The following is a 27,912-nucleotide window of genomic DNA, read 5'->3' as shown; positions in this document are numbered from 1 at the left end:
ACATGCATTGAAACAGGTTGGGAAATATTTAACTTGCCAACTGTTGCCTCAGCAGAATAAAACTTTCTGCTTTTGCAGTGATGAATATTTCTCAGGTATTTTCATCTGCCTTTCAGAATATAGCTTAGCTGTCAGAGTACTCCAGAGATCTAAATATAGCAGACTGTAGTGTTTTGAAGTGATAGTTTAGAATGAATTTCCAGATCTCAAAACTGGCACCTGTTAGATCAGAATACAGTGAATTATGCCCACTCCAACTGCATTTCACTCTCCATTCCTGCTTCCATGCACATTAGGAGTGATTCAGTATGCCTTTTGTGCTTGCCAGGCTGATTTCCACAGCTAAGAGGTAAATATAAATAGCATGATTTCAATTGCAAAATGTTTATTTGCTCCCAAAGCAGATGTTTTTTTTTATCTAGATAGTGGCAGGATATTTCAAGACAAGTTCCTATTTACATTTAAAAATAAAGAGCAGAAAGAAGAGAATACCTTGATAGATGAGTCTTTTGGCTAAATGTCTGACGGTCTTTCCTTAGCTGAGGTATCTTTGATATCCAAAATGGTTTCATTAAAATGGTGCTTTTAAAAGTTGAATGGTATAAACAGCTGTTTTGCATGCCTGTAAGTATTTTAATTTTATTCTTTATTAGAATGACTGTTGGTTAATTTTAGACTGGATGGTGGTTGACTGCATGCCTCTTTGTTTTCATGGTTTTGTTGTGTGTGGGTTTTTTTGTTGGTCCCCCCACCCCCCTTTTTCCACTACTAGCTCCAACTTGTTCAGTGTTTGGTCACTCAAGTATCAATTTTGTGTGTAAAGAAGGATCTGGTGAATATCTGCAGCTCCCTCAGATGTTTAATATTCCTGCCTCAGGAACGGAATACCTTGTTTTCTGGCTGAGCCAGGGCTCAAGACAAGAGGTTGAATTCTTATTAGCGCTTGTTAAATTGTCTGTGAAGCCAGAAAGACGTTCCCTCACTTTTTGCTCTTTCCAGTCGTTCCTCATGAATTTTATAGTCCAACTGGTATGTGAAATCTTATCCAGAATTCTTAGCAGCAGCTGCAGCCACACATATAGATTTTGTTAGATCCGCCCCCAGACAAAACACTTGCCCTACCTCTACAAGGATTTGTGCCAGCACAGTTTTAGGAGGCTTCCTGACTTGAGGTTTGCATCTTTTGTTCCCCCTATAACAATAAAACCAAAGCTAATTGTAAGTGGCAGATGCTCAGTTTATGAAGTGTGAACGGGTTTAGAATAACTTGTGGGTGAGAGCCCAAGGTAGTAAAAGGGAATTCAAGTTCACTTTGCAGTGAAAAAAACTCTTCTGTGTTATCTGGATTTCTGAAGTATGAAAACACTGAAGTGTTGTTTCACCCAGTAATATGATCTATGGCTTGTTTAGGTCAAAATGATTTTGATGTCCTACCAAATACTTCAGTCCTTATTAATACTATAGCATAGGTTTAGAGAGTTTTATGTTTCTAAATGAGTTGGTAACTTCTTCTAAAGGAGCATTGATTTTTCCTTCTTTCCTAGTTTATTCTTCTAAGTGTGTGTCACACGAAGTGTCACATTGAATTTGTGACTCTGTGAAGCCATCTATGCCACAGAATTTTAAATGCCTAAAAGGTGTTTTTAATTCTTGTGCTGTTCTTTACCAAATGACTGACCCTTGCTGCTTCCCTGGATTCCTTGAGACATTCAGCTTCCCTCCTCCCTGGTTTTTTTCTTTCTTCTTAGAAAATGTTATCATAAAACAATTAGACTTTAGACAGAACAGCAAGTAACATGTGGCTAGTAATGAGGTCAGAAGCTCCCACATACAACCTGTTGAGCCTTTGCAGAAGAGCTATGTCATGCTAAATTATCTGCATGTGTTGGTGAGCAGCATTCTGGCAAAGATGAATGAGAGGCTGAGCATAAAGGAGAGCTCTAATAGAAGAAATGATGGACATGTTCATTCTGGAGAATGCCACTATCTGTCAGAGCCATGTCTACTGCCCCTCCTGAATCAAGTTCTTGTTGATGGTAGCAGCTCTTATACACTACCTGCTAGGCTGTAGAATCTATGCTTAAAAAAAACCAAACCAATTTCCCATTTCTGTTTGGTTCTACCTCTGAGCTCAGCATTACGGTAAGGGCCTTTGGAACCTCTCTGTAGAGAGACTTAGTGCTGCACAGAGTATGGAAGAGCTGGGATTTGATTCAAGAGTTGGATGGGGTGCATGGTTCTGTGACCAGGAAAAAGAAATGTGGGTGTGTGTGGTGGTTTTAATTGTGTGTGACATCAGTGTTTTTTTGTGATCTCCTTTTTGAATCTGGGTTCCTAACATCTCTGTTAATGTTTTCTGAGTGCAGAGTTTCAGAGCGGAGAACCGGATCTCTACCTTGAAGCGGTGTCAAAGCCAGACTGTGAATCTTGGGCTGTGGCGCTGGGGGAGGCCAACTCAGAAGGTTTGCGGAATAAAATTCAGCAGCTCCGAAGGCTGATCATGGAAATCAAAGAGGAGAGAGCATCAGATGAAGCACGCCAGTTTCTTCCTTCATCCCAAGCAGACAGTCTTGGAGAGCCGCAGTTTACGAGTAAGTGCATATTGTAATTCCTTGAGTAGCACAATAAAAATGGTCTGCTCTCTCTAGCAGTGCAGGTAGTGTCTCAAACAAACCCAAACCTCATGATGGTGAACGTGTTGCTTGCTGACATGCACTTGTAGAGGATGTTAACCTATGAAGGTCTTTATTTTATTTTATTTAAATATATTACCTGATATATTTTGATGTAGGGGAAGGGTTGTTTTCGGATAGCTTTCAAACAGCTGTCCTGTATGTCCTATATGAACATATAGGCTGCTATTTAAAATAGTCTGACTTCAAGAGATGTGTAAAACTGTAGTGATACTGTAATCGGTATCACAGGTGTGTTCTCAGTCATATAAAAGCACCCTTGGGATTTGAAAGCATGCAGCCATATCATGGTTGGTCCAGTGGAGTTAAGAAGGATATTGAGACTCTTGAATGTGTCCAGAGAAGGGCAACGAGGCTGGGGAGAAGCCTCAAGCACAAGCCCTACAAGGAGAGGCTGAGAGAGCTGGGATTGTTTAGCCTGGAGAACAGGAGGCTCAGGGGAGACCTTCTTGCTCTCTACAACTACCTGAAAGAGTGGTTGCAGCCAGGAGGGGGTTGGTCTCTTCTCCCAGGCAAGCAGCGCCAGAACAAGAGGACACAGTCTCAAGCTGCACCAGGGGAAGTTTAGGCTGGAGGTGAGGAGAAAGTTCTTCCCAGAGAGAGTTGTTAGCCATTGGAATGTGCTGCCCAGGGAGGTGGTGGAGTCACCATCCCTGGAAGTGTTCAAGAAGGGATTGGACATGGCACTTGGTGCCATGGTTTAGTCATGAGGTCTGTGGTGACAGGTTGGACTTGATGACCTTTGAGGTCTCTTCCAACCTTATTGATTCTATGAGTTTGGGCACTGAAGCATTGTATATGTTAGCCAGTTACTGAAGTCTATGTCCAGCATATTCTTAAAGGTCTTCCAGACCAATATGCTGACTCTGCTACTGGCAGAATTCAATTCAGAAGTTTGTTGTGACTCCACTAAAATAAAATACTGAAAAAAGTCTTCATCAAAAGTAGTCTTTCTTTTCGGGCAGTTATTTCATGTAAAGGATTTTCATTGTAAGTTTTTGTTTCAAACTACTACCGGAGTGGCAAGTACTCAGAAGTATGAATTAGGCATGTGAAAGTTTTTGTGTGTTGTAAAGCCAGACATTCAAATCAAGTTAGTTCTGATATTTTTTTTCTTTTTCTTAAAAGGTATTCAAAGAACTGCAAATGAGCCAAAGCTGGAGTTCAGTCTTGGTAAGATACAATTTTGAGTTCTTGGACTTGCAATGGCTTTTGTGTGCAAAGAGTTTATAGATATATATTTATAGTGTTATACAATTTATCCTCTCACCACTATCTCGAGCTCAAGCCCTACGAGGAGAGGCTGAGGGAGCTGGGATTGTTTAGCCTGGAGAAGAGGAGGCTCAGAGGAGACCTTGTTGCTGTCTACAAGTACCTGAAAGGTGGTTGTAGCCAGGAGGGGGTTGGTCTGTTCTCCCAGGCAACCAGCACCAGAACAAGAGGACACAGTCTCAGGCTGCACCAAGGGAAGTTTAGGCTCAAGGTGAGGAGGAAGTTCTTCACTGAGAGAGTTGTTAGACGTTGGAATGTGCTGCCCAGGGAGGTGGTGGAATCGCTCTCCCTGGAGGTGTTCAAGAGGGGATTGGATGTGGCACTTGGTGCCATGGTTTAGTCATGAGGTCTGTGGTGACAGGTTGGACTTGATGATCTTTGAGGTCTCTGCCAACCTTGGTGATTCTGTGATCTTATTGTTGCATAGGGATAGCATAATGGAGATCTTGTGACTACGTCCTTGTAGAAAATCTCATTAAATACTGCACAATTCAAACAAAACATCAAGTAATAGAAAGAATTAAAACTTCCTGTAGGATGTATGTGTTTTCATTTTACCAAACAGTGAGTGGATACAAGAGTTGTCTACCTGTACATGCAGTAGGTTTTATTCTTCACTGTCTCATTTTTCCTAGAGTAATATTGTGAGGGCATTCAGTGGAAAATGTCTCAAAGCAGATTTAGCTCTGCATACTGAACCTGAATGGTGCATCGATGCTGCTCAAAGACCATAACTAAATGGCTTTTCCAATTCTGAAATATAAACTGGAGGAGCTTTTTCAGCAGCAGCTGTTCCTAGAAGAGTGATTAACAGAAATACTATTATTATCCATGCTATAATCTTGGAGTTGGACTTCTGATCCGAACAGACTTTTCCCATCTGATTCAGTGACCCTTCTGCTTCATCACATTACAAGTTGGTGAATAGCTGATACTTTGTTGTGTTAGCCAACAAAAATAACCATCACGCTTTGGAGCAAATTTAATATGAGAAGTCACCAAAATGAATCAAACAATGTTTCAGTTTATGCTGAAGGGTGTTTATCCCTGAAAACAAAGTTGTTTGCCATATTAGGAACAGTACTAATAAAAACACAGAGATGAAGGGTGGATTTGTGCCTTGTTTCTTTTTACATTTCACCCTTTTTGTTGAAACAGTTTGAATGTTGCATAAATTTGTTCTGGTCCCACACAAATTTTAGCTTCCTGTAGGCTAGCTAGTCAGGTGGTTGGGTTGATATATATTAGAAGCTGTTTCTTCCCAACAGCAACAAAAAAAAATAGATGAAAGACAAGTTAAATTGGACAGAAGGAAGTAGAAAAGATACTGTGTGATTGGAAAGAATGCTCTTTTTTCCTCTGGGAGCTACTTATTTGCTTTCTGCCTGTTTTGAGACTTTCACACTGCAGCATAAGATGCTCTGAATGCATCTTATTCTAAGCAACTCAGTGTTGCTAGGATGAACTTTTGTTTTGACAGAAAGGCTCCTCCCAAATTGGCAGCAATTCCAAGCCCAGCCTAACAGTGTGTTGGTGTTTTGAGTGGCTTTGACTTGGCAGTTGTCGTGTTTTTAAACTGACTCTTACAAGACTTTCCTCCTTCCCCCACCTCATACAGGTGAACTTGAACTAGTTTTCAGTCTGTTTCAGTGCAGTTACAGCAACAAGTGAAACTGTCTTCCAAAAGCATTCTAAGGAAGTGAATGCCTGTCACCTTTCCTGTCTACCATCTCTCTTTCGGCACTGCTTGTTGATGGATCAGGATAACTCATTTTGCGCAAATTAATGAGATCACCCAGTGCTGAGTGATGTTGAATTAGTGACCCTGAGGAGAGTAAGCGATTTACTGTGCTTCTGCATTCTGCTGTGCTCATAGGGAGCTTGCCTTATCATATGCAGACATTATATGAACACTGAAAAGTGATTTGTGAATGGACTTGCCAAGACTTCACATTCTTCTCTGTCCACCTCTTTTCCAACAGTAATTTGTCAGCTTTAGAGAAGGCTTTTGAGATTCTGTCATAGCTCTTGCTAAACACTTCTCTGAAGTTCCACTCCATCATTGTGCACTTCTATAAAAGTAAAGCCTCTCTCATTAATTTTACATGCTGCATACCTTGCTGCCACCACTGAAGTAACTAAGAATACAAAGGGAATGTATTGGTGTGTTCTTCTTTTAAAATCTCACCTTGTTGTAGTCTTGCATGAGTCTTCTATCAGGAGCATATTCAGCCTCCTTCCTGCAGGAGGTTGTCTCATTCTACTTCCCAGTGTCAGCCTGTATTCCATATTTGTCTTTCCAATTTCATTGATTCTTTCTTACTTTATGCACAACAAATTATGCTGCATGTGGAAATAAAACCCCAAAATCTCAAAACTAGAGTCCTTCCAAAGCCACCGTGTCCTTGTTCTGTTGGTTTCTGTGTTTTGTTTGTTTGTGGGGTTTTTGGTTGGTTGGTTTGTTTGTGGTGTTGGGTGTAGTTGGGGGAGAAGGGGGTGTTTGGTTGGGAGATTTTGTTGGTGGTTGGTTTGTTTGGTTGTGTTTTCCCCCCCCAAGTCTGTATCTATGGGCACTACTGTAATTTCATAAATCTATTCCTCAGTCCCTTTAGGGCAAGGATTATCTTCATTTACATTGCAGCTAGAGAAGCAGCAGGCTGTCCTGACCCTTAAATTTTAATCTGTCCTAATTGTATCACTAAATATGCAAGGATTCAAAAATCCCCAGTCACAGAATGTTGGGAGATGTTTAGTTACTGTTCTGGCTGCTTGTGGAGAGAATCAGAAAAATTTTCTCTATGAGATCATATATTTCACAGATCAAATGTGTTTCTTTGTAGGATAGCTCTATAACCATATATAGAGTTATATAGCTAGCTATTCTAAGCATGTAGTTCATATATATGAAAATTTGTTCCATGGCTGAAAATCCATTGCATCTAATACAGCATTACTCATTTTTTTGGTAACTGTATGAATTATCTGTTTAGTTTCTCTGCCAGCAAGAAATAATTCCCGATAGAAGTAGTCACAGAAATATTTTCAACTCGTCAGCCTCTGCTCCTCCATAATGATATTCATTAAACAGCTATGACTTGTGTAAATTCAATTTGTATGCTACGTAGCAATTAGTCATCACAGTGGGCTCATTAAATGCAGCGATGTTTATTTGCTCTGAAGCGGGTCAGAGCACATGATGAACCAGCGTGAGGGAACAAATCATGACTGATTGACCATTTCCAGTATGATTGAGCTGAGCAATCCACTGATGTGAGTTCTAAGTAGCATGAGGATGGTTGGGGTTGGGGGGTGTGTCAAAGTATCAGTAAACCCCAGGTGCAAACTAAATTTCAGTCAGTTTTTCTTCTAGTCTGTGAAATTTTATGCAGTTCTCAGCCTAGAGAAGAGAAGACTCCAGGGCAACCTTATGGCTGCTTTCCAACACCTGAAGGGAGCCTGCAGGAAGACTGGAGAGAGACTTTTCATAAGGGTGTCTAGTGACAGAATGAGGAGGAATGGTTTTAAACTGAGGGAGAGTAGGTTTAGGCTGGCTCTTAGGAAGAAGCTCTTCAGTATGAGGATGGTGAGACTCTGGAATGGTGTGCCCAGAGTGGTTGTATTTGTTTGTGCTCTTGAGGTGTTTAAGGTTAGGTTGGGTGAGACATTGGGTGGCCAAGTCTAGTTGAGAGATGTCCCTGCCCATGGTGGGAAAGTTGAAGTAGGTGATCTCTGAGGTTCCTTCCAATCTAAGCCATTGTATGATTCAATGAAATTGAAGTAACTTCTGGTTTTGGAAGCTTTTGTCTTTAAGAACTATCAAGAGAAAGTGGGTGATAGCCTTGTGCATACAAATGTATATAAATCAGGGACTAAGGGAAACTTTTAAGTCTAACAGAATAAAGACTCTTAGAGCAACTCTCACATGTTTTGATATAAACTGAAAAACACTTATCTAGAGATAAATTTTGAATAACTGTGGCTAATCTGTTTAGAGAGGCATTTGTAGATACCTGTATTTGAAAAGCTATTTAACAGTTGAAAGGATATGTTTGAATTTAACCATTCTGAGAGACAGGGATTTATCATCTTAATTCTCAAGTGATGCAGCAGATAATGGGATTAAATTCTCTCGGAAATGTACAGATTCTAACATCTTGTCAGGTTTAGCAAACTGCTGCTTTTACAAGGCTGGGGGGCAGGGGGGGAAAGAGGATAAGACTTTTGTAAATCCTTAAGTAAGTAAAAATGATAGGCTTCTTCAGTTTGTTCTTGATATTGAAAAGGATACTTTTGTGTCCATTTCACATTTTTATCGTAGGCTTTGTAAATGTTGTCTCATGTTTGCAGAATTCCTTCTCTGTAAGTTTTCTGAGGGATAAGGTTCTGCCTATGCTGAAGAAGGTAATGTTTTCTGGAAGGAGATTAACCACACCTCAGTGGTCTTAGCATGGGTCCATCTACCTCATTCCTTACCGCTAAGGGTACTCATGCTTCTTTGCTTCAACCAATTCCAGTTTCTGAGGTAAAATACTCAAAGCAATCACAAAACTCTATGAAAACTTCCAAGGCTTATTGAAAGGCTTCTTATCGGGGGCACAGTCTCAAGCTGGGCCAGGGGAAGTTTAGGCTCGAGGTGAGGAGAAAGTTTTTCACCAAGAGAGTCATTCATCATTGGAATGGGCTGCCCAGGGAGGTGGTGGAGTCACCATCCCTGGAGGTGTTCAAGAGGGGATTGGACGTGGAACTTGGTGCCATGGTCTAGTCATGGGGTTTGTGGTGGCAGGTTGGACTTGATGATCCTCGAGGTCTCTTCCAACCTTGGCGATACTATGAAAGTTAATGTAGGAAGAGAGTTACAGAATTACTGAAGAATTTATAGATGTAGCTAGAGATTTGATGTGATTCTGTGAAAACTGGCCTAGCTTAGTAATTTTTCTCATGTATATATTAATGTAATCCAAAGAAACAACTCAGTAGGTACCTTAATTTGTTCTTAATTTTTACAGGTGTAATGCTTAGCTTGTGAGGAATGAAGTGTTGTGGTGAATGATATAAACTTTTAAATTATTCTGATGAAACTGAGAACTTGTGTTTCCAGAATGTTTTTGAGCTAGTTCATTGAAATGTAGGATTAAAGATCATTAAGTGAAGAGAGAAGTTATTTTTGGTACGTGCTGCTGCTCTTTTTTCCTCATTATATTTCTCTTCTGCTTTTCCCCCAGAATACACCTCCTACTGTGCATAATTTCTCCTGTTTGTCTTGCCAGGAGATGTGCTCTTTCCAGTCCAATATCTGAACCTCATTCTCTCAAATGACTCTCTCCAGATTTTCTGGCATGCTTCCCATGTAGTTTTCTTAGTACTCATGCTAGAAGACTCGATTTGTAAGAGATGTATGTTTGTGTCTACACGTGTGTGTAGCTACTGAGGCTTTAGCATTTCTGTTGCCAGAGTGGTGGAACAGGGTGAGTGGCAGAGGTATGTGTGAGTTCAGTGGCTGTGCTGGGAAGGGGAGGGCAATAGCTTCCCTAGCAGTGCTCTGCAATGGAAGGACTTTCCATGGGCAGCATCTTCCTGGATGAGACTGGCACTGAGCCCCGTTGTGTGACATACGTGTCCACAGGTGCAGCTGCTGCTGTGACCTAATGGCTTGGTACTTACCTGATACCTAATGAGTCCATGACTGACTGCTCTGTGCACCCAGGAAGCTACTCAGAATGAAGAGGGCTGTTTAGATTCTTATTGGGTCATTTCTATTGCAGACATTTATACACAGGGAGCAACAAGCCAAATAAGGATGAGTTATTCTTTTTTGTGTCTTATAGAAAGCTCTGTAAGACTTCCTCACCTGCAACAGAGATTTGGATGGCAGTCCTGGCACGGCTGCCTTCTTCCAACCTTTCTCTACCTCCCAGGAAGCTGACATTTTAACTAGTCAGGGTGTAATTGATTGCTTTGGGGTTTTTTTTCTTTAACTATGCTGTTGTCAGGGAGGATTAGAAGGCATACAGTGTCTGCAAAATGTTTGCAGCAATAGATGTTAGTCTGCTTCACAACTTCATTACTAAGAAAAAAATGACATTTTCATAAATCCTTTAAAACCATACTACTCCTGCTGGAAGGGTTTGTTGTTTTATCTTTTCCCATACCAAACTGCAAGATCTAGTAGCTTTAAAATATTAAACTTTGTTTCTACTTAAAAAATAAATTGTGTATGCCACTCCATTTGCTTAAGAACCGTTTTTGTGTTCTTGGGTTTGTGCTTCAGTGGCTGGAGTCTTCGTTTTCTCAGCTGCTGTCCAAGGCCCCTTACAGTCCTGGGATTTCTTCTAGGCAGGAAAGAGAAATAGCTCTTATTTTGGAATTATTCAGAGTCAGATGGGGTGCCAAAAGTAACATTTATGTTTAAGGGACTTGGAATTATTAAGGAACTGAGGTGTCATTCATGTGAGAAGAGGCTGATAGAGCTTGGACTGCTCAGCCTGGAGAAGAGAAGGCTTATGGGGGATGTTATTTATGTGTTTAAATAGCTGGTGGGAGAGACTGGAGATGAGGGAGCTAGGCTGTTCTCAGTTGTCCAGAGAAAAAATGAAAACCTATGAACTGAAGCTAAATGCACGTGAAATTCACTCAGAACACAACCCCTCCCACACAGGCTGTTTTGCTGTGAGTATGGTCAAATGCTGGCACAGATGACTTAAGGAGGTTGTGAAGTCTCTGTTCTTGGAGATGCTTGACACTCAACACTGTCCTGGGCAGCCTGTGCACCTGAGGGGTTGGACTCAATGAGTTCAAGACTGATTCCAGCATCTGTGTAATGGGGATTTGCTATGTACTTTCCAGTAGGATTTTTGAGGCTTCTTAGAGCTTGTTGGTAGTGAGTGGTTTGCGATGGACTCTTGTGTTCTCTACCGCGTGTTAACAGTAAGGTGTCTGTTGCCTTGGTCTGGAAATTCTTTAGGATCTCTAAATAATCCCTCATCATCATGTTGAAATAACTGTTGGAAATGGCTGCCATCTGCGTAGACTTAAGCATTCTTGGGGAGCCTTCTACTCTTGCAGTGTTCCTAAAGCCTTTATGGTGTGTTGAGTGTGCCTCACACAGGGATGTAACAGCAGCCTGAATTGCCTGACTTTTTGGGCAGAGAATGAGTTTGGACTGCAGAGAGTTGAGCAAATGTGGAATTAAATCTTTGTGAATGCTCTTGGCCTGAGATAATATCTTATTGCTGCTTATTTTTTGGGGGGGTTGTGTACATTTGCATGCAAATTTTTCTTGTTTTTTTTCCCCTGTATATTCTCACAGGGAAGACTTACTAGTGGGAATGCATGCCAAATGCAAGCTTAAAGTGGAATGTCTACTGAATATGTATTTGCAGCAGTGGTATTGGCCAGGAATAACATGGAAATGAGCACTTTTACCCTGAGCTGAAACTCTTCTGCCTTTCTCCACCAAAACAAAACAAAAAAAATAGGTCAAAGACAAAAGAAGTTGAGGATGAGTGTTTAGTGACTAGTGTCCTCCTAGTGTCCATTTCCCAGTGGGGTGCACATCAGTTTTGGAGTGCCTGTGGGCAGTGACCCAAATTCAGTAGCAACTGAATGTAAAAGAACATATGTAAAATACAGAAATGAACTTCCAGATTACCTTTTGTCCCCTCCACACCAATTGCCAGTAAATCTTCCTGGTTTAAAATGAGGTTGGGCCAGCTTCAAGAAGAGGACTTTGAGTCTTTGCTTCTGTCTGCTCTCTCGTGTAACTGTTGGCAATGTTTTGTGGCTTGTAGCTGCTGTTAGAGGTGGGCAGAATGCTAAACCTGTGGATCTGCCCTGTATCTGACCTCCTTCTGGTCCAGTGCTTTGCTGAATTAAAAGAGGTGCTGGCACCATTTCTCCTTCAGCTGTCCCGCTGTGGCTGCTGTGAAGGAAATGAGCAGTGATGTTTTTACAGAGCAGGGACTAGCAGCTGTGCCCTGCTACTGTCTGCCAGCCTCTGTGACTGTCATGGTAGGTGTGTGGTTTGCAAATCCTAACAGGGCCAGAGGTAGCCTTGAAGCTGCTCAGCGTTGTCTAAGCTGAGGCAACTGGGGCATGCCCGGAAGGCAACCTGCAGGCATGCAGGGACTTTTAGAGTTGAAAGCTTAAATACCTGGAGACTTTACCTCCAAAGCTAGGTAGCAGGTGTGTGGAGGCTTAGAATTTCCTCCTTAAAAACCAGTTTGTAGACATCGCTGGGAGTTTCCACTTGACTTTTTACTGTCACTTTTTGCAGTTTGTCTGTTCTAACCTTTAGCCCAGGCTGCAAAACACTACATAAAGAATTGTCTGGAGAATTCCCCACATCCCTTTCCTTGTGGGTGTTTCTCCTTGAAGGTCAACTCACCTTATAACTCCAAGCATATAGATCATTTGGAAGACGAAACCCAAGCAAACTATTTACAGGTTATGATGGTCATGTAGTTGATGCTTCTTGTTGTGCAGAATGGTAATGACTAAACAGATGTGAAACAATTCTGGTTTATTAGGGCCATGATATATTAACTGAAACATTTTTTAAGTAATCCAAAGCATGAAAGCTTGTGACTTTCTGACTCCAATGGTACCACGCTGCTTTAACTGAACATTTGTCTTTCCAATGGTAGTTATTAAATACATCACTAAACATGCCTATAGACATAATTACTGTAATATTTTCTTGTTATAAAACATTTCCCAATGGACAATTTCTTTTTTTTTAATCTTCATATGTGGAAACAAGCTCCATAAAAAGCCAACCATCTAATTAACAGAAGAGTGAAGTCATCCTCCACTTCTGAACGCATTAGTTACAGATGTACTTGATTTTGGAAGTTTTTGAAATGCATGTCCTGCGGTGAGGTTTGACTTGAAAATGAGCAGGCTCTGAAAAAGAAATAAATAATTGAGTTCTCCAAAATACAGCATTGCAAAATCCCACAGGACACCGGCTGTGACGTGACAAGCGGACCTACCTGAGTTGTTTGGAAGGGCTGTGCTGAAAACAAATGAGAAGGCCTCCAGGAAGGATGGGGAGGGACTGTTTACAATGGCCTGCAGTGACAGGATGAGGGGCACTGGCTTCAAACTAGAGAAGAGCACATTTAGATTGGATATCAGGAAGAAGTTCTTTACTGTGATGGAACGCTGCAACAGGTTGCCCAGGGAGGTGGCTGAGGTCCCTTCCTTGGAGATATTCAAGGTGAGGCTCGATGAGGCGCTGGACAGCCTGGTCTGGTTGGGGCTGTCCCTGCTGACTGCAGGGCGGTTGGACTGGATGAGCTTTGGAGGTCCCTTCTGGCCTGGTCCGTTCTATGATTTTGATGAAACTGGAAATACAAGTGTATCACAACAGCTGCAGTCAAGGGGCCTTTTTATCCTGCTCTTCTTTAATGGCTGTTTGTCTGTAGCAACAGACTTCTTGTGACTGAGGTGTATGTTTTGGAGAAGTTTAGGATTAAGGGTTACTTCTTCACTGTAAGTAAGTGAATCCAAAATGGTTGTGGGAGGTTGATCTCTTGAAACTTGTCCTCTGACACAAACCTTGGTCTTTGAACTTAGAATAGACTTGATGTTATTTATGGGAAAAGAGAGGAATGTGTATATATATAGTTTTTAATTCCTTATGAAGAGCTTATACTTTGGTGCAGGTCCTGTGCTATTAATTTGTTTGGTAGAATGGCTGTTTTGAACTCTCCTGAGGAGTAAAGCATTGCCTTGGACCTCTAAATGAGGTATTAATCCAGAATTGCCACTTGTTAAGACGGGTCTTACTTGTGTTAGAGCATCTTCTCCTTCTAACTACAGTTTATTTGGTGTTTGTCTTTCATTTCCTGACAAGGAAATTTAATCATTACAGGGCTAAAAGTGATTGTTCTGGATTGCACAAATCTGTTTTCTCCTTTGATTAAAACTGTCTTGCTCTTACTTGCCTTGACATTGAAGTGCATCTTAGTCCAGTTTCCTTTTAGACACGTCAAAGGGCATGCTTTGTTTTTCTAAAACAAGACCTGTGGCGTATTGGAGGCCCTGGTGCTCTGCTGTTCCTGTAGAGGACTCTCTTTTCAAGCAGAGACCCACTAGTGTTCAACATTTGACAGGCACCTGTGTAAGGAGAACTACTTGTAAATCAGGCTAGGATTTATCATCCCAGCGAGGATGAGGAGAGGGGATATAAAACCCCAGGACAGTCTTGCAGCTCAGTAACGCTCTGCTGGCTGTGTTCTGCCTGGTTGGAGTGCTGCACGTGGATAGTAACTACAGTGCTTGGACCTTTCTGCCGTGCTCCCTTGGGGGGTGTTCTGTTTAGGAATCATTGTAAAATTGGTCCACACTACATTGCTTCCTCACCCTTCCCTGGAGGATCCATCATTGGTATATGTAAAGGGAAGGACAGCTCTCCTCAGAGAAAGGAATTTTAAAGGCCGTTCAGTTAGACAAGCCATAATGAACTATCGGCAGGCTGTTGTTTTGGGAGTTCCTGTTGTTAAAACAGCTCCCTGCTGCATCCTTTGCTAGCACCTTCCTCGTGATTGCCTTCACTATTTAACTTTTTCACTTAAAGAAAAAAACCTATGCTTTTATTTGGCAGTGGTGCCTCATGAGTAACAGAACTATGGCTGCAGAGTCAATTAGCTTATTAATTAGCTGGCTCTGGAGAAGTTTAGGTGAGAGAGACATCTGCATTGCAACCTCTAAATCTGCCCTGCTGGTTAGATGTGCTCCGGTCAATGTTAACGTGTTACCATCAGCTACTTTGGGTGGTAATAGCAAAGGCTGGTGAGAGGCCTTGAGCACAAGCCCTATGAGGAGAGGCTGAGGGAGCTGGGATTGTTCAGCCTGGAGAAGAGGATGCTCAGGGGTGATATCATTGCTCTCTACAACTACCTGAAAGGTGGTTGTAGCCAGGAAGGGGTGGATCTCTTCCCTTTAGCAACCAGCACCAGAACAAGAGGACACAGTCTCAAGCTGCGCCAGGGGAAATTTAGGCTCGAGGTGAGGAGAAAGTTCTTCAGTGAGAGTGTCATTCGTCATTGGAATGTGCTGCCCAGGGAGGTGGTGGAGTCACCATCCCTGGAGGTGTTCAAGAGGGGTTTGGACATGGCATTTGGTGCCATGGTCTAGTCATGAGGTCTTGGGTGACAGGCTGGACTCGATGATCTTTGAGGTCTCTTCCAGCCCTGGTGATACTGTGACCCTGGAGTCTTGTGCTGAAGAAGCAGGGTGGATTGCTCCCCACTGAGGTGTGAGCCCCTGTAGCTGGACTTCTACATGGAATCCAGAGTAGCTGAATTACAGCTGCTCAGAGCAGCTGTACTGCACTGAAGAAGCACCCTGAAAGATTTCAGGTTGTTTAGAATTCTTTCTGAAGCTTGTTGTCTGCTGTGGTTGCTGGACTCTTGTGTTCTTGACTGCCTGCCTTTATTTTGCAAGGGGAGTTACTTTCTTCATCAAGCCTGTAAGTGTGTTGTAAAGATGTGTATGATGACACAAATTTGTGGTAAGGCTGAGCAACAACTGAATTTTCTTTATGTATTGGAGAAACAGACTGTCTCTACAGTGTTGTAAAGTAATACTGCACACTGAGGATCAAAACCACATAATGCTTCTCATGACAACTGGCATAGCAGAGTATAAATGCTTAAGTCAAAGGAAGCAATGTATGCTGGTTTAATAAAACCAGACGTGGCAGACTTCAAACTTTGAGAGAGGCTTGACACTTCTGTTGCTTTTTATCTTCCTGGGTTACACCTGATATATTTTTTTGTACATTTATTCCCAAAGAGACAGACTAAGTTAGGAACTGGCAGAAGACATTTTATTTATAAAATCTGGAAGAAATTTACAGGCTCTGGATGTTTGTTATGAGTTTGTAGTGTAAAGAAACTCCTATAAAGAAGGATTTGTACTGTTTGCTGTTTGTTCATTTCTTCAGCTGCTACGTAAACTTGCAGCCACTTTATTTTCAGGGGAGTGAGAAATCTGTGAAAGAATGTACAGTAAGTTTACTGCTTTGTTAGCTACTTGATATGACAGTATGGGGAAAAGGTGAAGGGGGAAGTAGTATTTAGCTGTGTTTCCAGGAGATGCAGCCTTTCTGTGGTATTCTGAAGTACCAAAATAAATTACTACCTTGGAACTAGCAGTATCAGAATCCACTTTGAGATGAATATATTCTGGGGAGTAGTAATGTATAATGAGTAATTTGTAAGACTTTGTGTATTTGCTGACTAATTTTTTTCCTCGTTTCTCTGGATGGGAACTGGAGTCACCTTCAGGTCAGAGCATAAATACCATTAACGGGTGGTGCCATGAGCAGAGTAGTTTTGGAGAGAAGGGAAAGAGGGTAACTGAGAACCTAGAGCAATAGCAAAAGCACCACTTTGCTGTTACCAGACTAGTGCAACGTCTGAGAAAACCAGAGCTGTTTGTGCTGTTAGAGGCACAGTGTGCTCAGTAAGAAAATGCAGTCTTCTCTGAAGAATTACATTTTTGTAACTAAATGTAGTGTTACAGGAAAAAGAAATGAAGACACTTACCTTCTCAGATGTAGCTTCAATAATTCCTGGAGCTGAAAAACATTGATCAGTTTTTCATCACGTAAGGAACCAACTGTTCTGAGCAAAGCTAGCAACGTGCTTCCATGACCTTGTTAGTGTTGTGTAGCTGAAGTCCAGAGCACAGAGGCCATCACAGTTGTAAATAAAGGTGGAGGAGCACGATTGTTAGCAGGAAATGTCCTGGAACAGGCTGTCTGATGTTAGCAGTGGATTAATGCACCAGCAAAATGTAAATTGCATGGAATGGATGGTTAACACATGCAGCCATGTGTTCACTTCTGCAGTGGAAATACAGTGCCTGTGAGCTGTACCTTAATCCACTCAGCCACTTTCCTGAGTCTCTTGCATTTATCATACTTAAACTCTGTAAGCTGGAGTTGTCCAGGCCAAATAGCAAAGCTGCAATATGACATAGGCTTGCCTAACACATCAGAAGAACTGAAACCCACGCTCGGTAAATAGCTCGTAATGGGAATGCAAAGTTCCGGTCTAAGCCTTTGCATTTATTTTAGCTTGGAGAGAGCAGAAAGTGCTCTCCTTCATGCTCTAGTCCAGCATGAGTCCCTCAGTGTAACACAAGAGATTTCTTTAGTATTGCAAAACCCAAGGTGGGCAGAACTTAGTGTGAAAGAGATGTGTTCTGATTTTTGCAGTGGTAGTTCTAATCAGATTTATCACCTCTTATGCAAATGAGATGATGAGTGCATCTAGCATCTCAGCTGCTTCTCATGGTCACTGAGCCCTTGCCTTCATCAGCACACAGCATTTTCCTCCAGCAGCACATGAGTCTTCTTTGAGTGACTCCTAAATAAGTACATTCTTTTAGCTGCAAACTAAGTGGGTAACGATTGTTGTTTTTCTGGACAGCATATTGATGCATTACTTACAAGAAGTACTGCTAATATTGGTAGTTTGTGGTTTATTTCCCCCAGATAGAGAGATGTCTTTATACTTCATCTGGAAGGACTTCACTGGCAGCTCTTTCTCCTTGGAGTGTTGGTAGGAATTTTCTTCCTGCTATTAATTACAGACATCCCCCAAAGAATAGTAATTGTATTCTGTCTGCGCATTTCCTTGAGGTGGAACTAGGTTGCTTTAGCAACCAGCTGTGCATTCTAGAGAACAGATAGGTATTTTAGTTTCATACAGGCCTCTCATGTCTAGAGACAGGAACAATGATCTTAAACATTTTCTTAAGTAAAAATCAGTAGATCTTTAGGTTTTTTGTGTCCATGGTTCAAATGTAGTCTTGTTCTGTAGAGATTCACTATAGAGTTAACCCCAAATCTGAGTATCTGGTTTAGTCACTCCTGTTCATGTGTCCCTCCTAAATACATACCTGCTTCATGACTCATTTTGCAATAATGTGGATAGTTCCTGTGGCTGCATCCTTAGACTCCTAGTGTTGTACACACAGCAAGAAGTTTTTATGGGAGTAGCTTCTCTGTTCTTTGGGTCCTTTGGTAGAGGTGTGTTTACTCACCAGCAAACTGAAGCATTCCTGCTGACACATGAATGGGACAACCAATTAGCAGTATTTATGATAAAGCAATTAATAATATTAATTATGGAGCACTAGCTGGAGGAGTGTTTGTTAACACCATTCTGTGCTAGTACCAGTCCTCAAGTGTTTGTCTTGTTTGCTTGTAGGCATGTTTTGCCATGCAGAGGATACATTGCTGTCCTGTTCTCATCCCTTTGAGTTACATCTATACTCCCAAGTCAAAAGCTTGGCTAAAGCTTTCCTGTATGTTCTGAAGCTGGATTATTCCTAAGCTTTTACGAGTGCCTAACTTAAGATATTCTTTCCAGCAAGCTTAGTTAGAGGCAGAAACAGCAATCTACACTTTCTATTCTTACACCTTCCTGCTCTCCTTACACCCCCTCCAGGGTGGGGGAAAGAAAACTGTGCGCTGTTGAGTGTTCTGCATGTAGCACAGGTCTGAATGCAGTGTTCTCTTATTTAGTGTGTCCTTTTGCCCACTAAGGAATAGCTACACCTCCGTTAATTAGCGTATCAAGACAGGCTGCACATTATTATTTATAAACTGAGCTGCTTTGGGATAATCTGCTGCAAAGCCAAGGAAATGGAAAAGATTTTGAACATTATGTTCACGTAGAAATGTGTGTGAGACACAGAGGCTTCTCCCATGCCCCTTGTCTTCAGATACTACTAATTTTCTGGTCTGTTTTGACAGCGTACAAAATAGTATGCCCTGGAGACAACAGGGCTGTGCTGGTTAATTCCTGTCCCTTGCCAGCCCTTTGGAGTCTGTTTTGGTTTGAAAGATGGGAAGGAATGAAGCTGTGGGAAAGGGTGTTTCTGTCACTGGTTGGAGGAAAAGCTGCCTTGCAAATTGGTGTGGAGGCTGAATGCATGCACTGTATCAGTCCATGGTCTGGGAAGACATTCTCCCATGTGCTGTAATTTCTTCCGCGAACAAAAACACTGCAGTTGCAATGCTATTTCCTAACTTGGGGGCCAGGCCTTGGCTTCCTTCCTTCCCAAACAACTCTGTGAACTCTGAGAGGAGGATGTCTGTCGGTCCCTCTGCCCGTGTCGTTTGTTCCAGCTGCTGGATCCTTTTCAGTTCTGGGAGATGCTGCATCTCCTCGGTTCTCTTTTAGATTGATATCTTTTGACCTCAGTGGATTTAGAGCTTTGTAGAAGTGTTGAATGCCTGCTCCAGAATTGTTATAGTTTCAGGTAAGGCAGATAGGGAATTTCCAGACAACTTCTGCTTTGTTTTTGTTTGGTTCCTCCCCACCCCTGTTTGTTTGGCTTGTTGTTTCTTTTTTGTTTGTTTTTATTGTTGTTTGGTTGGCTTGGCTTGAGTTTTGTTTTGTTTTGTTTTTCCCTCTCCATTTGTTGTTATATAGTACTTGGGATTTTTTAGCCTTTCTCTTTGTGCTCTGTTCCTTCATGTGGGTAATGTTTTCAGAAAGTTCTCCCGGATTCCATGAGTCAGTCACTGAAGCCATGAAGAGTCTGCTGTGTTTACAGCACAGCTTGGTTTTGAGGAAGCAGTAAGCAGTCTTTCTCTTCTGTGATCATTGCATGTGTACACATGCACACAGAAGGATGGAGAGTGCAGCCAGGATGTTAATGCAGCTTAGAGAGCAGTGGAATACTACCTGTGGCAGGACTTGTGAATCGAATAGCTGCTTGTGTGGTTTGTTTATTACACACATGGTTTGTGTGAATCAAGGTGGTCCTGGAATGCATAGGACAGCGTGTAGGCATGGCTGACAGAGGAGGAGCTCTGGCTAACTGCCATTCATTAAAGAATAATAATACAGTTTTATTAGTAAAACAAGGCTAAAGGAAGTGAAAGAATTCTCTTTGCTTTTGGGCTTTAGAAAGTTAGGTGAAGGATAACAACTGTGAAATGTTGTCTCTTTTAAGGCATTTTCACTGGTAAGAGTTTTATATGTAGAGCACAGTTTTGCAAAATATTTGTGAACATATTTAGGGGGATTTTTTTTTTTTTAGCCTTTAATGTTCTACACATAGTGATTACTTTGCTCTCTTTCATTCTTTTTCTTAGCTTAATACATAGAGGAATTATTTCTTCCTGCCTTCCTAACTTTTCTCCTTGTTTTTATAAAATCATAAATTACTCCTAATGCAGTTCTCCCTTAAACATTCGTTGTACACTGATAGGTTTAGCAGAGCTGGGATCACCAGGGGAATGGATGACTCAGGCTTTTGCACACTGAGTCAGCAGTCACAATGAGTAGATTCATATACTTTTGGCATGTAAGAACAGGCTGTCACTTCATTTCACTGAGTCTTGTTGATTAATTTTTCCAGAATTAATTCAAGCATAGCAGAAGATTGAAAAGCAATGTGACCTGTGTGTATGGTCTGCTTGGGTGTAGGTCACAATAGACAGTGCATCAATATTGGTACCTGCTTTCACTATTACCACCGTGGTGAAGAAAACAGCCTTAGCATACCTCTCCTGTTTGCATTTTCATCAGTTTCTTTTTGAGCAGTATATCAAAACTACCCAACAGATGTTAAGTTCATAACATACAACTGATATTTCACTTCTACAGCCATCTACTGTTTCGCTCTGCCCAAAGAGTGGTGACTGGTTCTGTGAGAAGACCAAGATTTTCAGAGAGATGCTACTAAACCTGTTCCAAGGGCCGTAATGCACCATGGGGCTGTGGAACCTGCCAGGCTCTGAACAGGATATAGCAAACTTCTATTTCTTGCCATCAGGTTGAGAGTAGTCTTTAGTTAAACATTTCAGCTGGGCTCTTTTTAAGGGAAGTGATGCACTGTGGCTCAATCTGTCAAATTCTGTGTCACACCAAATCTGCAGTTATGTGCCAGTGACAATCTTATTGAATATCCTCTCTGACTCAACAGCAGCCCAGTGTTACAGTTGAGACATATAACTGTCATCAGAGGAAATGTAGGTTTTATTTTACTTTTCCTTCTGCATGAGGATCTTCCGAAGGGTTCTGACAATTTGTGCAGATCCTCCCCACTGGAGATACACAGATGAATTATCTTGGTGGCAGCTCTACCCAGTGAAATTCAAGATCATGTTGCTAAGCTGCCTTTCCACAGGTAAATGATCTAATGACTAGATTGTCCTACTATCAGAGAAATGAATTCTCTCCCACGCTCAGATATCACCAAGGTGATGACCACTTAGTGCAAATCTTCTTGTTAAAGGTTTATCAGCAAGATCAAAGCGTGTTCTGTTGGCTGCTAAAAGAATTGGTCACATCTAGTGGATGCATTTGAGACATCCCACGAGTAAATCAAAGTGTTATTAATGGGGGATTTCCCTCCATTCATCATGCACTGGTACTTTTACAAGAGTTCAGCTGGAAGGTTCCTGCCTGGGGGGTTGATCTCTAAGTTTCCATCTCTTTCAGTTTTTCTCTTCTGTGATATTCCTGTCATCTTTGGAGGTCCATTCAACTGTGAGCTGACTAGGCTGTCTTTTTGGTGGATGTGTAAATTTTGACTCCATCTGTCAGTGTTCCAGCTTCTTGTAGTGAAGATGAGCTCCCTTACCATTCCTTGGAAACTGTGTTTTACTGTGCTGTATTCTAACAACATGCTTATAGAGTGGGATGTTTAGGGATTGGGTGGTAGCAAAAAGATCAGGGCTTGCAGGGGAAAAATGGCTCTGTCTGGAAGTGTTAATGATCTGATACTGCATCTGTGGTCAGCTTCAGGGAGGATACCATTTAAATAGGTAGGTGGCTGACTAACTTCATGTGCTTTGATAACTGGTTTTCAGTAAATCTACTTATATAATTCTTCAAGTTCCATGAAGCAGTGCTTGAGTATCTAGAGTCACTTCAGTAATCTGGTGAGCCTTAGTAGCAAGGAATTGCTGTCTAGAGACTTGCTGTTTGACTGCTGTACTGTTATATCAGCAGTTTCATAACTACTGTCATGCATAAACTTTGATTCATATCCCATTTTTACCACCAATTTATGATAGGGTCAGTTTGAGACTGACAAGAGATTTTATTGTCAATTAGGGCTAAAGCAAAAACTTAAAAATAGTCTGTGAAAGTTAGATTTAATTGTTTCCATGTTCTCTTTTAACTATTATGGAAGAGTTCAGCCAAGTTTTCCTTTTATTTCATCAAGCAGCAGGTCCAAGCACAAAGGAAAACATACAAACCAAGCTGAATTTTCCTTTTGTGTATACCAGAGCTTCCTTGCCTTGACCTGGCTTGCTTGCTGTGAGGATAATCTGACTCACCTTTTGAAATGTTAAAGGTCAGCTGCACTTGAGGAAGCCCCTTGGTTGGGAGACACTCCTAGAAAATGTCCTCACCTCTTCTTGACAATTAGCCTCTCCAAATCCATACCCTTTTCTTCTCTTCCCTCAGGCTTCTAAGATCCCAGTGCAGTTTGCTGCGCTGGAGGAAGCACCAGGGTAGATCCTATCATGGTGTTCACTGCTGCATGCTCCTTATTGAAGAATGCAAGATGTATGGGTTTTGCTTTTGAGCCAACACATGCCCCATTAGTCCGTATCCCTTCTGCAGAGGAACTAATGGTGCATTTGTTTCTTTCCTCCTCCTATTCTTTTTAATTTGATGCTTTCATCTTTTTGGTTGGAAGGCATGATGCATGTTAGTCTGAAGAGTGGACTCAGTCACCTGCATGAGTGTGAGCCCAGGAAAAAAATGAATTATGAAACAAGAACTGAATTTCTCTGCATTTATTTGGTAGAGTGAATTTTAATAATGATTTCATAAAGCCAGACTAGAATAACCCTTCTCATTTGTATGCCAGTCACTGACTAAATAATGAGTTAACTTTGCTGTCCACTTTTAGGTATGTAGATTCCTTACTCCATAATTACTGAAAGGTTCATTATGTGGTATCAGACTGTATAAGCTAACCTAATCACTGATAGCATTTAACTGGTTTAGAAGGCGTTTAAAATGGTCATGTACTGTGCCAATTGCCAGACAAGGAAATTGCTAAGAGACTTTGTGGCAAATGGAATGAGTGCTTCTGTGAGTGAGATTACCTGCGCTTGCAGCGTGTGTAAGGGTGTGCCTGTGCGCACGCACATTCATACACTGGCGCTGGGGAGCCTCTGGCAGGGAGCTTTGCAGAAGCTGCAAGTATTTTTAGTGGAAACGAAATCTCGGTGCGCTTCTGCAGCATGTGACTTCCTATTTCTGTAAGTTACTTCCAAGGGACTTCCTCTGTTAAATCAGCTTGTCTCTAGAGATTTGATCTGGAGCTGGAGCGCAGTCCGCTTCGTCCTGTGCCTGCGACAGCCTTTCCCCGGAGTTTTCTTTGAGTGTTTGGTTTTTGTTTTGTCCTGTCTGCAGCATGCAAGGATCTGGTGGCTGCTACCCGTGATCGGAAGCTGAATACCTTCATACAAGTCTCGGTGGTACACCCGGCAGAGCACATCTTGACGAGGTATTCGAGCACTGAAATCGTGGAGGTGAGAGGCTTTCTTATTCAATTAACGTGGTGATTAATGAATTGCTTGTGACTTCCTTACAAAGTGAATGAGAAAATCAAACAAGTTGGTGCGTAGGTTTAGGTAAGGCAGGCACACTCTGGCAGTTAGCAAAGCATACCCAAGAATGTTCTGTAGTTTTTGGCATGTAACCAGGATAAACAGTGCAAAAATGAGCTTGGCTTTTCATGAAAGCTCTGTTGTTCCAAGTAGAGGCATAGAGAATGTTCCTGTTCTCCTGACATAGGTCTAGAATGAAGCAGGCAATAGTTGCTCTCGCGAAAGCACAAAGCAATGCAAAGTACAACTAAATTAAGAGTACAGCAAACTTGCAGAGTATTTTTTCCACTGGAAAGCTGGCGCTTCTGCAGCTTGAAAAAAAGATTAGGCACCTTCTATAATTAGGGCAAAGAGTGAGTGTACGTAATGTCTGTGAATTTGCATGGAATAATTAGTAACTTGCATCACCTATTACAGAAAAAGTTGTCTGAGGCCACTGTGCTAGTCTTTGCTTTGCCCTGTAAGCACCCCTGGCAGAAACAGCAAATGCTCTTCAGAGCGAAAACAAAGTGTGAGCAGGCAATACAGACATAGCTTGCTGAAGTTACTGGAGAGGCTCATTAAGAACAGGGAAGTGTTACTGTAAACACATGGGTTTGCCAAAGGCTTGTTGTAGCTGTTAAATAGTGAGAATCTTTCGTGCGCCCTTTGTGAGATCAGTTTCGACAGCTACTAATCAAATTGTTATGGTTTCAGCCATGAACCATCCTGAAACAGCTTCATTCAAATATCTTGTATCTGTTTAGGATATTGTACTCAGACTGCTGCATTTCCTAGATCTGAATGAATCCTTGAACTTGTTGGGTCAGGGTTCTCTTGTTTTGTAGTCCAGCTTTGCGGGGAGGGGAAGGTGTGGACACAGAGAAGTTACTTTCTTCAAGAGAAACTACACTCATCGTGCAAAATCATGTATTTAATAGAAACTGTAAGGCTGTAGTCTGCTAATCTTTGGAAGTTAAGTATAATTAAACACAAATTCTAAACAATGTTTTATATGATTCATTTAATTGTATGTCAAAAGCCTTTGATATAGTTACTTCTGCATACAGGTTTTAGATATAATCATGTTACAAAGCAGAGGAATCTCCTCTTACTCCACAACTGCCTAAAGAGGGGTATTGCTATCCCCTCTGCACAAATTGACATCCTTAACGTGATACAAAGGAGTCTCCAGCATTTCTGCAGACATTTTTTTTGGTGACTTAAGAGCTCTCTTTTGTGTGTGCATGTGAAAGTTGCACCTTTAGTTCATTTAAATTACTGCAAAATTGCAGTACTCTCAGAAATTATCATGGGAGAGGAAAAGGGATGGTTTATTACAGGTTGCAGTCCAGATACGAATACCTGCTGGCTCAGCTGCTTTAGAGGCCTGTTGCTGGGCTCTGTTTCAGAAGCACTTAAAGTCTTTTCCAGTGAACACACTACCCAGTGATTTTTGAAACTTTCCTGACAAACTTTGAAAGTTGTCTGATTTTTCTCTTACTGATTTGATAATGCTTGGCTGCTCATATCTCTCTGCTGTAGAAAGCTTTTTGTCTCAAGAGCCTGCAGTTTCTATCCCTCCATAACGGCATCCTATGAAGTACACAGTTGTTACCCTACTAAATGTTTGTTTGTGTTACACAGGGTACAAGAGATCCACTGTTCCTGACTGGTGTGACATTCCCACCGGACTATCCCATCTATGAAGAGACTAAAATAAAACTAACAGTCTATGATGTCAAAGATAAATCTCAAGACACAGTAAGTGCTTTGCTTCATTTCTTGCATAAATCTTAGGGAGGATGAACTTTCTTGCCATGCTTTCAAACTGAGGCAATGGCTTCATGTAGAATTGGGTTTGCTCATCTCTTACACCCAAAATGTATTGTTTTTTTTGTTGTGGTGGTGGTTTTTCATTGTGTTTGGGGGGGTTGTTTTGTTTTGGTTTTAATTTTTATTGTTGTTGTTATACTGGAGAATACAGAAAGCAAGCCATGGGCCTTTGCTGCTGAATGGTTGCATGAATCAGCACAGGCATTTCTGGCAATTAAAAGATTACTCTTGTGTACTTTTTGATGAGAGAGAATGTATGGAGTAGGCTGAGATAACACCACTGTGAGCATGTTTTCAGAAGTACATACCTAGTAATATTCTACCTAAATGCCCAAACCAGAATGATGATAGAGACTGATGTTTGAGAGAGATAATCATAATTTATTTTCATCTCTTAACATGGTGATATCTGCAGGTCTTCTGTGGCTGCTGTTACTAATTAGTAAGGATCTAAGGTCTTCTGTGTCATAGCTAAAGGTGAATCATTTTGGGTTCTAGTGTTGTGTATTTTTGGCTACACTGTCAGTTTTTTACACTGACAAACAGTTACTCACCTGAGATGATATATGGAGGTCACTGGGACTACTTGAGTGATTTAACTGCTAAATATAGCCCTCGAGTGCCATTTTATGTGCTGCAGGTGATCTGAGACAGCCTAACAGAGCTAAAAGGTATCATAGGACCTATGGGAGATTTGTTTTTCTTCTGTGGCAGTTGGAGTCCATCTGATAGTTTTCTCTTGGCCATCAAAAATGGCCCTTGACACCTGTATTAAATTAGCTGAATTGTTCTTGATGTATCTGTAATTATTCCCCAGTATGATTAAAGACCAAGGAGGTTCATGTCATGACTGCATATGTGTTCATTATCCATAGAAAGGAAATTAAACACCTAACTTGCAACTTGAGACTGTCTTTGAACTGCTTCCACAAGTAAAGTTATATGCCTGGAGGACTTCTAGGGATTTTTTTCAGGTACAGAATAGCTGATATGTTTGCTTAAATTTTGGACATTTGTGAGCAAATGGGTTGAACAGTCTCCTCACTGTGCTCTTCAGTTGGAATGTTTTGGATACAAAACTGTTTCTAGACTAAGATGTTTTTTTTCCCCTCTGTTGAAGGATATCCAGGGAAGAGGCACGTTAAACTCAGTTTCACAGGGAAGAGGCATGTACACTCATTTCCAAAATGTCTGTGTTCTAGTTTTTGGGTTAGGCTACAGGGGCTTCAAATAGGATCTGCTGTTTGTTCAATGGAGTGGTCACCTGTGGACAGATACAGGAGTTGAGGGGGAAGTTTGACTTTGTTCTTTCAGTTTCTGTAGTGGCTGACAGATGATGGAAAAATAATATCCTATCTGTAAGTGGAAAAAAATGGACTTGATTCATTGTACTACTGCTCTTCTAGTTGCAAACCTCTACCCTGCCTCTTATATAGGACAAGATCTAGCCTAGAGAATGAATATAACTTGATAAGTTATTGCAGACTCATAAGAACTTCTAATAACTGTTCCTTACAGTTGTAGTACAGGACTGGAGTCTCTCCAAGAGAATCCCATTAATGAGGCTTGTAAGTCACAAGAGAGAACACCTTCCTCTCTTGTCACAGTTCCTATGTAAAACATTCTACACCTGTGGCTTACAGTACCTTTTTGTAGGGGGAAATGTTAATCCCCTTCCTGCTTTGCATATACTTAGCTTCTTTGAATATTCAGACGTTTCATAAAGTGGATGGGGGTGAGAAACATTTCAGTGAGCTGTAAGCCTTAAATGAATGTAGAGTGCCACACGTGTGAGGAACCCCGGGCCACCCGGGTTGTGACTTCATTTGTGGCAATATTTGAACTCCAGTTTACATCCTAGAATACCAGCAGAGATAACACTAGTGGCTTGACTTTCTTTCTGTAATTGGAAGCAATCATCTTTTAATTCAGTGAGTGGTTTGAGTTTAGAGCTGTACAAAGGTTCAGAATGTCAGGTTTAACAGATCTATAGCTCGATACTACTGCCAGCATAGCGGCAGCTGCTCAGACCTCAGTGCTTGCTACGGGACCCAAGAAGTGGTATGTATCCTTTTGGCAGCAAGCCTTTTCCAGTGCTGTGCAGTTGTGATTCTCCAGGCTACTATAAAGCTGGCTTTCTCTCTCCCCAGAAATTTCTGCCGCAGCTTATAGCCACAACACGTAGCCCCACCACTCCTCCAAACAGGTAATCCACTTGGGAGGGAGAACAATGCAAGGCTGTTAGGTGGGCTCTGCTGTTCTAGACTGTGCTTCTAGGCCAGTCACCAGCTCATACAAGTGAGCATTTATGGTACAATAAACCTTAGATCTGACTGAAAAATGTTTTGCAGAAATTGGGCGAGAAAGCTACAGCAATGCGAATTCTTGCCACATCAGTTTTACACTGATTGCTGGTCCCTGAGTCCTGATTAATTTAGTTAACCACTTCAAGGTCAGTCCCTCATCACAAATCTATTCTTACTGAAATTTCTCTAGTTATTCAAGATAAAATAAGGAAGTCCGTTC

The 27,912-nt window shown here is 41.5% G+C and overlaps 1 protein-coding gene across 4 annotated transcripts in view; it reads left to right on the top strand.

Annotated features, from left to right (window-relative positions):
• Nucleotides 1-27,912, top strand: part of INPP4B (inositol polyphosphate-4-phosphatase type II B) — a 319,510-nt gene that overhangs the window by 117,057 nt on the left and 174,541 nt on the right. For all 4 annotated transcript variants that reach the window (XM_054172577.1, XM_054172578.1, XM_054172576.1 and 1 more), the window contains 4 exons: nucleotides 2,367-2,591; nucleotides 3,822-3,866; nucleotides 23,375-23,493; nucleotides 25,198-25,314. In XM_054172577.1, coding sequence (XP_054028552.1) covers nucleotides 2,367-2,591; nucleotides 3,822-3,866; nucleotides 23,375-23,493; nucleotides 25,198-25,314 — 506 coding nt within the window. The remainder of the gene's footprint in view (nucleotides 1-2,366; nucleotides 2,592-3,821; nucleotides 3,867-23,374; nucleotides 23,494-25,197; nucleotides 25,315-27,912) is intronic.

This window comes from Dryobates pubescens, chromosome 24 (genome assembly GCF_014839835.1).
Source record: "Dryobates pubescens isolate bDryPub1 chromosome 24, bDryPub1.pri, whole genome shotgun sequence".
Lineage (NCBI taxonomy): Eukaryota > Metazoa > Chordata > Aves > Piciformes > Picidae > Dryobates > Dryobates pubescens.
The sequence above is the reverse complement of the archived record's forward strand: the minus strand, read 5'-3'. Positions and strand labels throughout refer to the sequence as shown.